This window comes from Aquarana catesbeiana, linkage group LG07 (genome assembly GCF_042186555.1).
Source record: "Aquarana catesbeiana isolate 2022-GZ linkage group LG07, ASM4218655v1, whole genome shotgun sequence".
Taxonomy (NCBI): Eukaryota; Metazoa; Chordata; class Amphibia; order Anura; family Ranidae; genus Aquarana; species Aquarana catesbeiana.
Genome location: NC_133330.1, coordinates 85,634,486 through 85,645,868, shown reverse-complemented (window position 1 = coordinate 85,645,868; position 11,383 = coordinate 85,634,486). Strand labels below are relative to the sequence as shown.

Sequence of the window (11,383 nt, the reverse complement as noted above, 5' to 3'; positions counted from 1 at the left end):
CCTGCTTCTCGGAGAATCACAGTCATGGGCCCATCAGCTCCTGGAATGGAACAGTGCAATCTTGGACTCTCTTCATTCTTTGAAGCAATGGCTCAGCTCTACGATGACCCCCAGTGTACAACTACTGCAGAGTCTACCCTCCATATCCTACGGCAAGGTCATCGACCTGCTGAGGACTGTTTTGCAGAATTCCACCTGTGGGCCTCTGTCCTCTGATACAAGTTGGAATGATGCAGCCCTACGGCATCAATTCTGCCTTGGCCTGTCTGAAGGGCTCAAAAAGTTGCTTGAGTGGGGGTCACTATCCAGCTTGATTGTAGGTTCAGAGAAAGGAGAACAGAAAAAACTGGCATAACCACTATACCCATGAATCTGCGGGCAAGACCCATGCAACTAGGACTTTTGTGTTCTCCACTCTCTAGTGAAGAAAAGCTGCAAAGACATCGAAAAAACTTGTGTCTATATTGTGGGGTAGCGGGACATTATCTCAAAACTGCCCTGTGAGACCCACAAAGACCAAGACCATTCCCTCTACCTACCTTGCTAACTGTTCTGTAGGAAAGGGATCTGCTCATATCACCCTGTTCCTGTCACTTTAGATCCCCGGGGAAAACATCCAAGTACCAGCCATAATCAATTCCGGACCTTGCAGCTGCTTCATGGACAAGGACTTTGCCCAACATCAGCAAGCAAAGACACGCTAGTTATCCATCCATCTGGCTGATGGATCCCGTCTCAGGACTGGGCCTATAACGCACGAGACTTGCCCACTGCTGGCTGTATCTGATACCTGTCATCGGGGGTATTTACGCTTGGACATTATTCCATCTCCTCTGTTTTCCGTTATCCTGGGCATCCCCTGGTTGCAAGCCCACAACCCGCAGATAAACTGGGGATCAGGAGAAATTACTTTTTCATCCACCTACGGCCAGCAGTCCTGCCTTCACCCCATGCCCATGGGACCTGCACTCCTTCTGGGTGTACATACTGACTCTCCTGTGTCACAGCTCATACCTGCAGCTTATCATGAATTCCTGGAGGTCTTTGATAAACAGAAATCAGACATCCTATCACCTCACCACCCATATGATTGCCCAATTGAACTTTTGCCAGTCGCAGAAATCGCTTTCGGGAGCATCTTTCCCCTCTCCGAACTGGAACTTAAAGTATTACGTCAGTACATTGATGAAAACTTGGAGAAGGGCTTTATCCGGCCTTCCCTGTCCCCTGCGGGAGCTGGAGTATTCTTTGTAGAGAAAAAGGACCATACCCTGCGTCCCTGTGTTGATTACCAGGAATTAAATAAAGTCACCGTCAAGAACAGATATTCTTTGCCCCGGTTCCGGAACTTTTCCAACGTTTCAAAACATCCACTGTGTTCACGAAGCTTGATTTACGAGGCGCATATAATCTGGTGCAGATCCGCAAAGAGGATGAATGGAAGACGGCCTTCCGCACTAGATTCTGACATTATGAGTATCTTGTTATGCCCTTCGGGTTGTGCAATGCTCCAGCAACATTCCAGAATTTCATCAACAACATTTTCAGAGACTTCCTTGACCTATTCCTGATTGTATATCTAGACGACATCCTTATCTTTTCTAATTCCATGTCAGCACACCGTGAACAGGTGAAAAAGGTTCTCGGCCGATTAAGAGACCATGGATTATATGCAAAGGCCGAGAAGTGTGAATTTGAAAAAGAAACAATCCAATTCTTGGGACTTATTATTTCCACTTCAGGCATCTCCATGGATCCCCAAAAGGTCAAATCTATCCTCGAATGGCCCACTCCTACAGACAAGAAGAGCACACAGAGGTTCATAGGATTTGCCAACTTTTATTGCAAGTTTATTAAAAATTTCTCTGCCATTATCTCTCCTGTCACCCAGCTGACAAAACAGAATACCCGTTTTCAGTGGACATCTGCAGCACAAGCAGCTTTTGATCAGTTAAAGACTCTGTTTACCTCAGCACCCATTTTACAACATCCAGATCCTGCATCACCATTCTTTACTCGAGGTAGATGCTTCGGAGAATGCCCTGGGTTCCATCCTGTCACAGCGCCAGGGAATGAAGTCTCTGTTACATCTCATTGCCTTCTTTTCTAGGAAACTCAGCCCTGCATAAAGAAATTAGGATGTGGGAGACCGAGAGTTATTGGCCATAAAGACAGCCCTAGAAGAATGACGTTGCTTGCTGGAAGGAGCAGCGCACCCCATTTTGATTTTTTCCGATCACAAAAATCTTGAATATCTCAGAACAGCCAAACAATTAAGACCCCGTCAAGCCAGGTGGGCACTGTTCTTTTCCCGTTTCTCCTTCCATATCACTTTCAGACCAGGTTCCAAGAATGGCAAGCCTGATGCGTTATCGCGCATGTAGCCAAAAGAAGAAGAACATCACCAAGCAGACACAATCCTGCCGGCCAAAAGTTTTCTGCTACTACAAGTAGATCTGATCACCCAGCTTAAACAGGCATCCGCGAGGAATGTTCTACCACAAGGTGTTTGCTTCCAGGTACAAGAGTTATTCCTGCACAACCAAAAGGTGTTTATACCCCCAAGGCTGCGCCCCAAGATCCTTAGCCTGTGTCATGACCATCCCTTGGCGGGAGATTTTGGGGTAACCAAGACAGTGGATCTAGTGCAACGGTCCTTTTGGTGGTCAGGTCTAAGGTCCAATTGCAAGGATCATGTCGGTACCTGTGGGGTCTGCACCCGAAACAAAAATGATAAAACCAAATCCTGGGGTCTGTTAAGACCGTTACCCATTCCCAAGAGATCCTGGGAAATGATCAGTATTGACTTTATCGTTGAGCTTCCGCCATCCGAAAGATTCACTACCATCTTTGTGATCAGTGACAGATTAACGAAGATGGTCCATTTCGTTCCTATGTTAGGAACCCCTTCAGCAACAGAGAACGCTTGTACCTTCATCAAGGAAGTGGTTAGACTCCATGGGGTACCCAGCAGCATCACCTCCGATCGAGGGGTACAATTTACGTCCAGATTCTGTAAAGATCTTTGCAGGATACTAAAGATCAAAACTTGTTTCTGATCAGCTTATCAACCCCAGACAAATGGCAAAACAGAACGCACAAATCAGACTCTAGAACAGTACCTTCGGTGCTTCTCATCCTTTGCCCAGGATGACTGGGCATCACTTTTACCCCTGGCAGAATTCGCTTACATTGATGCAGTTCACTTGGCTACAGGACAAGCCCCGTTTTTTGGAAATTATGGGTTTTTCCCAGCCTTCCTACCCGACATCTTGCCTGATTGCTCGGTTCCTGCAGTCCAAAAAAGGTTAAGTGCTCTTCAGTCGAACAACAAGGTATTGCAAGATGCCATTTCTAAAACACAACAAGACAATAAAAAATTCTTTGACAGGAAGAAGAGGAGACCTAAAACTTCAAATAGAAGACAAGGTCTGGTTATCCACTGCCAGTTTAAGATGGTCATGTCCATCCAAGAAGCTCAGACCTAGATATATCGGTCCATTTTCTGTCAAGAGGCAGCCTACAAACTTTCACTCCCAGAGACTTCCAAAATTCACCCTGTCTTCCACGTGTCATGAGTCAGGTCCACCAGCACCTACTATAATCGATGGCAAAGAGGAATATGAGGTCAACACAATTGTGGAATGTAGAAAGAGAAGGAACGTGATCCAGTTTTTAATAAAATGGAAAGGCTACAGAACCAGAATCCAATCTTCACGCCAAGAGATTGATACGGGCATTCTTCCAGGCTCACCCCAAAAAGAGGTTACAAATGGGCATCCAGAGGTTGCTCATTGGGGGGACAATATAAGGGAAGTCCGGTTTACATACGCGCATTGGCGCGCAGGCATGGGCACATCAGCGTGTGCACAAAGAATAACATGTATTGGCGCATGTGTAAGCGCACGGGCGCGAGCAGACGCGCACATACTGGCGCCAGACAGCCTATTTAAACTGAGCAATGACACATACACATTGCTGAGTGGTCTTTCAGCTTGTTCCTGTTAACCTGTGCATTGATTTGTTCCAGTTACCTGTGTTTGACCTGGCTTCAGCTGTACCTTCCTTTGGACTTCCGCCTGCCTACCTGTGACCTTGGCTTGTGTTTGACTCTGCTCCTGTCTCATGTTCCTGTACCTCGATGTCCAACTGTGTACCAAGCCTGTATCCTGTCTTAGCTTCTGCCTCACGTTCCTGTACCTGCTCTGCCCGGCTGTTGATGACCCTCTCGCTTATGTTCCAGCCACGCTTCCGCCTGCTGATCCAGCGGCACGGAGTTCCAGTTCTCAGTGTCTGTCCGGTGATCTATAGCCATCGGGTTCTTGCCAAGGCCCAGCTGGTGCCACCCGCTACATTGGCCCTCGTGCCACTCTGTGTCCTTCACTCCCTGTCATCTCTACCAGGGGCGTTAGACAGGAGGTGTAAAAGAAGCCCTCTCTACAGCTCGATCTCCACCAGGTACGTGACAGGAGGTCTAGTGCTGGAATTATTGCTCCCGCTCTAAAGATTGCGGCGTATGTACCCTGTGTGTATCTAGCTCTGATACTAGCCAGTGCTTCACCAGCCACTGACCTCACCACACATCCCTGGTACCCTGTTTCCCTGAAAATAAGACCTAGCGTGATTGTCGGTGATGGCTGCAATATAAGCCCTACCCCCCAAATAAGCCCTACCCTGTTTCCCCAAAAAAAAGCCCTACCCTGAAAATAAGACCTACAAGGACTTTAACTAGGGCTTATTTGGGGGGTAGGGCTTATATTGCAGCCATCACCGACAATCACGCTAGGTCTTATTTTCGGGGAAACAGGGTATATACAATGTATGATATTGCCATATCCCGCTGTTAATACACACAATGAGGTTGATTTACTAAAGGCAAATAGACTTGTAGGCAGGTAGAGTTTTACGCTGCCCCAGTCTGGAGGATTAGTGTTAATTATGTTCCTGGTTCTTTCTTGGCGGGCTTCTCTGGGTCCCATCCACTGGTTATGTGCATTATAAAAGGGATGGGGGTAAGTAAAGCTTTTGAAACTTTGCCTTGTCTGAAGTTACTCAAGGGGTGTAATGCAAGTAACCGACACACATAGTCTACAGTTCGGGCCATTTATACAAATTGGGGTATGTGGACAGTGATACAAGAGTTAATACAGTGTGAAGATACAAGTGGTTACCAAGGGTAACAAAGGTTTCTCTAGCAGCCCGTTGTAAGCGTGTACATGTGACAGGTGGGATATCTTCTTTCAGGAGGACTTGTTGTTGGCACTCTTTCTATGAGCAGGTCCATCTCCCGTAACATTGGGACCAGACTGGCGCACAGGTACGGAAGAGAAGAGCTAAGCAAAATACATGCATGGAGTCTGTGCTAGATGCACAGCTGGACCCATACCGTTATTGGGAGTGAGTTAGCAGTGATACGCTGGACAGATGGAAAGGGCATTGGCTCTGTGTGTCCCTCCTAAATGCATCAGTCACCGTGGTGGTGTATATTACATCAAGAGAGAGTTTACTAGAGTTTAGTCATCTGTACAAGTAAAAGGTACCCCATGTGTAAGGCAGTGACGCTATCCAAAGTGTCTAGCGAAGCCCAGAAGAACCCACCCCAGAGTAGGCCTCTTATGTGACCCTTGCGTGGCGCCCAACGGGGAGGGAAACACAGAGGTCATAACTATTACCCCACACCCCTACCCCCCTGTGCAGTCTTCAAGTTCAATTGCTCCAGTGCTTAGTAAATGAGGTGAAGCTTCACTTTACACAGACTACCCAATCATATGCCATCGTAAAGTGCATCTGGGAAGCCTGAAACCACCCATCGCCGCTGCTGCAGAGTTGAAAGTCCTTGTAGCTACGCAGCTAAAAACAACCTGCACTTCTTCCATGCCACCATCGGCACCACCACTATGCTGAGTTACTCTGTTAACCAGCTGATAAATTTCAGCAGTTTCTTCACTCCACCGTGCACTGCAGTGGTTAAACAACTAGGACTTCTCTGCCATCCGCACTACATCCATAGAAGTTCCCATAGAAAGTTTGTCTGCTCACAGACAAGCCATAACATCCCGGCTCTCTGGTCAGCAACACGAACTGTTGTTCCACGCACGCGTCATCAGAATGCTGTCTCCTATCGGATATGTAGTTTGGACGTCTTTATGGCAACATCTCTCAGTGAGCTGAATGGGAAACGTGGAGTGGACTCTAGTCTGCTACGGCCGGTGCAAAGACTTGTTGCATCATCAAGTAGCAAAATTGTACTCTTAAATGCACAGTCTATTACAAACAAATCCTGCCTTATTCATGATCATATCCTGGATACATGTCTGGACTATATGTGCATTTCAGAGACCTGGCACCAACCAAATACCTTTTCCTCTTTAAATGAGATTTGTCCCCAAGGATACAGCTACCTCCAAAAAGCTTGCAGCACAGGGCGTGGTGGGGGCCTGTTAGTCATCCATCGCAGCCATTTGGAGTTATCTCTGCAACCATAACCATTACCTGAACTGTCTTCATTTGAATGCCTTGCATTTAAATGCAAGTCCCCCTCCCCTGTGCTGTTCCTCCTCATCTATCGACCACCAAAATCAAACCCATCATTTATCACTGAGATGTCACACCTTCTCACAACTTTCTGCACATTCTCTGCCAATGTTATAATTTTGGGCGATATGAACATCCACGTTGACACCCCCTCCTGCCGTTTTGCAGCTGAATTTCTTCAACTACTGGATTGTTTTAATTTAAAACAACTTGTTGATGTCCCCACACACATCAGGTGGCATACCTGGGATCTGGTCATTACCAACTCTGCTCTTCTTGCCAACCTGCAGGTGTGTCCGATCACGCCATATTCATGGATTTGCCATCCCTATCCAGCCTCTACAAGCCTAAGTGGAATATCTGCTTCAGAAACCTAAAAAACATAAACCCAGAACTCTTGGCAGCGGACTTTCAGCATCTTTCCACACACTTTTCATCAGCCGACGAAGCAGTGGATTACTACAACAGTCAACTTAGCAGCCTTTTGGACCTCCATGCCCCTGTTAATACACGAACAGTCACCTTCAGGCGCTCAGCTCCCTGGTTCACAGATGAGCTTCGTAAGATGAAGGCAGCAGGGTGGGTCCTTGAGCGGCGCTTAAAAGCCTCTGGCCTCATTGTCCATAAACAAATTTACCGGGAGCATCAACAAAAATATGCACAGTCCCTCAAAGATGCAAGGTCACAGTTTTACTCCAATGCCATCAGAAATAGCCCAGGAAATTCCAAGCAGCTTTTCTCCACTATAAATCACCTTCTTAAACCAAAATCACCTCCACTTACTGCCCTTACAGAAGAGCAGTGCAAAAAATTCATTTTTTCCTCCTCAAAAATTGCACATATTCACTCTGCCCTTTCTGGTCCTCTCACCCAAATTGTCCCCCCAACATATATCGTCTCCCAACCCCTAAACTGCCTTCCTGAGATGTCATCAGAAGAGGTGCAGAACATCATCAGGAAGATGAAACCCTCCACCTGTCCCCTGGACCCTCTCCCAACCTCCCTGGTAAAAACTCATATCTTTGTCCTAAGTACCCTGATCACCGCTGCTATAAATCATTCCCTCCAAACTGGTCACGTTCCCTCTGTTTTAAAAGATGCCATTATCAGACCATTGCTCAAAAAACCCACTCTTGATCTGGAAGTCCTATCCAATTATAGGCCCATCTCCAATTCCCCTTCATATTAAAAGTACTTGAGAAAGCAGTTGCCATTCACCTTCAGCACCACCTCAAACATAATAACCTCTTTGAAAAATTCCAGTCAGGTTTCCGCTTTGCTCACAGCACAGAGACTGCCCTCGTCAGAGTTAGAAACGACCTCCTCATGTCATCCGATGCTGGCTCTCCCTCCCTCCTCATTCTCCTAGACCTTTCGGCTGCATTTGATATTGTTGACCATGGCATTCTTTTAAACTGGCTCCACCGCACCGCTGGACTCAATGACACAGCCCTCAGTTGGTTCAAATCATCATATCTCACAAACAGGACAGAATACATCTCCTTGGGCCACTTCAAATCAAATCCACATACAGTTACTTGCGGTGTTCCCCAGGGGTCAGTCCTTGGCCCCATCCTCTTCATCCTCTATCTTACCCCCCTTGGCCAAATTATTAGCCCTAATCTGACGAAACAGCAGTCACTTCAGAGAGGGCCGTACAAGCCCAGAGGACCCCCCCGCCACCAACAAACCTGTCCAGGGGATTAGAAGGAAACCTGCAGGTATCGGCAACGGAGAAGAGGAGTCTGCAGAGCCAATCCAACAGCATTCCCCGGAGTACAGTCCAATATATCTTCGATCCAGTGGGACGTCTAGGGGGTTGTTACCATCAAACCTATGACTAGGGGCAGTCCCGTGTCAGTCCAGCAGCTGTCCTTGGAAGATAAAGGCCGTGGCTGGGTTACAGTCGATTGCTTCTTGCCTCCTGCCGTTCGGTAAGCAGGCAATTCGTAAGGTGGTCGGGCACTTTTTATTGGTGTGAAGTCACTGTGATGGTTACTTGATCAATTTATGGACTATTGATTTAGCATTTATGGACTGACTCACTGTTTATTTTTCACTTTTATTTTTCACAATTTGTATTATATTTCTTATTACATTTACTTGTGTTTTGAGCGCAGCTCCTTTTTATCCAAATTATTAGGCGCCACAAAATTTCATTTCACTGCTATGCTGATGACACACAGCTATATGTAAATGCAACAGCTGAAACCCCAACTTCACAGTCATCACTATCAGTACTTAGCACCTGTCTGGAGGAGATAAAGGTATGGATGGAGCATAACTTTTTTCAACTAAACAGTTCCAAAACTGAAGTCATCCTGATTGGCACTCCTTACCAGACCAAATCATCATTCATAACCAGCATCACCTTTTCTGGTTCCAATATCCCCCTCTCATCAACAGTCACAAATCTTGGTGTAAAAATTGTCTCCCAACTCACTTTTAAAGCTCATATAAATCACCTATGCAAGACCTCTTTCTACCACCTCTGTAATATCTCTAAACTCTGTCCCATTCTCTCCCTCCCAGATGCCGAAAAGCTGGTTCATGCCTTTGTCTCCTCCAGACTGGACTACTGTAACGCACTTCTCATTGGGATTCCTAGAAGGAGTCTGCAGAGGCTTCAGTACATCCAAAACTCTGCAGCGAGGATCCTGATGAGAGTGCGGAAACATGAGCACATTACCCCCATTCTCCACTCACTCCACTGGCTTCCTGTCTCCATCAGGTTTGAGTACAAGGTTTTCCTCCTCACACACCAATGCATACATGGACATGCCCCCCCCCCACCTCAAGGAACTTCTCAAACTACAAAACACATCACGTCCCCTCCGCTCTACTCACTCAAACCTTCTTCAAATACCCAGAACTAGACTCAAAACAATGGGAGACAGGGCTTTTTGTGCAGCTGCCCCACGCCTGTGGAATGCCCTACCTGACACCTTGAGGGCTCCTCAATCAACTGAATGTTTTAAAAAGGTCTTAAGACATTTCTTTTTTAGCAAAGCTTTTTGTCCTTTTTAGATGTTTGTTTCATTGTATAAACTGCTCATTTTTCTTTTTTGTTTCTAACCTGTAGCACTTTGAGATCTTTTGATGAAACACTATAAATAAAATGTATTATTATTATTATTATTCACATTCAAGGAAAATAAAAAAACCTTTTTTGCTTGCACATGATTGGATAATGGAAGTCAGTAGACATTTACTAAGCTCTGGAGAACCCGCACTTGCAGAGTGCACAGTCTATTTGCCTTTAGTAAATCAAACCCAATGACTAGTTTCAGTGGCGGCTGGTGCTCTTTTTTTGGGGGGGGGGGGCGGAAAACAAACCTAGCCCCCTCACTTCCCCCACCCCTGTTGCTCGATCTATCGCCGCTTCACTCACCTGCTCGCTCGCTCGTCGCCCGCCAGGTTGCCTGCCAGCCGCACACTTACCCTATCCAGGTCCCAGCTTCAGCAGCTTCCCACTGCATCTCCTCCTGAGACCCGGCAGGTGCTTCTCCTCCCGGCCAATCGGGTGTTAGGACTTCCGGCCAATTGGGTCTCAGGACCCGCTTCCTGATTGGCTGGGAGGAGGAGCAGGAAGACATTAGGGAATATTAATTTGCTAATGTCACACAAGTCGGTGGGCTCGGGGTGCAGTGCACATGGATTAGGAAGGCTGCGCCCCTTATGAGTGTCAGCCACTGACTAGTTTATAGCAAATGGTGCAAAGAATAGCATAGAAGGTTAGAAAAATAAAAAAAGCTAACATTTATTTGATAATTGTAAACTATTCCTCCAGCTGTTCTCTCAGTTTTTATAAATAGATTCCTAGGTCTGTGACCTGCAGCAAGTAGCAGTTGAATGCTAAACATATTGCTTACTTTTAAGAGACAAAAAGTAGGCTTGCAGGGTTTACAGGTCATTTTGTACTATTCACAGCATGTGTTCTCTTATTTTCTAAACTATTCTTGAAATTGCACAAAATTCTTGTTTCTCACAATCCAGCCTCCACATAAGAAAAATATGTGTACCGCTAAATCTAATGTTTCACAAATTTAAGTTTGGTCCAGTTGGTTGATAAAATATTGCTCTATTAAATGAGTCACAGTAAATGGGCCTCATTTGGCTGTTTTCTTGAATAAGCTATTCTAACATCAATAGAGAGAACATTACATTATAGCTGATTGCAGTCGTCCTCAGAATTCCAGTTCACAAACTGCAATATATAATTCCACGGAAATAGCTGACAGAAAAGTTTTCAATTAAATGTATTGCAGGCAATAAGGGTAACAGATTAATAGTCAATTACAATGATCACAGACTAAGCTTCCTATTTTGTAAGAAATGCAGTTGGTTTCTTGGTATGGTCATCTTCACCTTGGGGCTTGCTAAAAAAAATTAGTTACTTCCAAGAACCCAAAGTAGAAAGTAAACTGGTTTTTGTATTTTGTATTTGCTTACAGGAAATCTAAACCCACAACAAAAAATGTAATATTACCTTATATAAGCTTACCAGTCTTTGGATGTAATGATTGCATTATTTTTTAGGCTAAGAACGTTTTCAGCAAGTACAGGAAATACCATTTGATGTTGCCCTAAATGCAGTGTCCTTGTCACTTGCCATGAGCTGAACTGAAAGCACAAACAATGCTACCTTTATTTGTAAACCACATATATATATATATATATATATATATATATATATATAGATATATAGATAGATAGATAGATAGATAGATAGATAGATAGATAGATAGATAGATAGATAGATAGATAGAGATATCTCTATCTATCTATCTATCTATCTATCTAATATTTAATATATCATTTATTTTTTGGTGGTGGCTTTAGATGCGCT

General features: G+C 45.2%; 1 protein-coding gene across 1 annotated transcript; it reads left to right on the top strand.

Annotated features, from left to right (window-relative positions):
* Window positions 1–1,486: 1,486 nt before the first annotated feature.
* Window positions 1,487–10,997, top strand: LOC141102883 (uncharacterized). Its single transcript, XM_073591915.1, is given in 6 exon segments — window positions 1,487–2,021; window positions 6,825–7,706; window positions 7,709–8,138; window positions 8,666–9,317; window positions 9,319–9,516; window positions 10,989–10,997. Coding segments are annotated over 6 exon segments (2,706 nt in total).
* The last annotated feature ends 386 nt before the right edge of the window (window positions 10,998–11,383 follow it).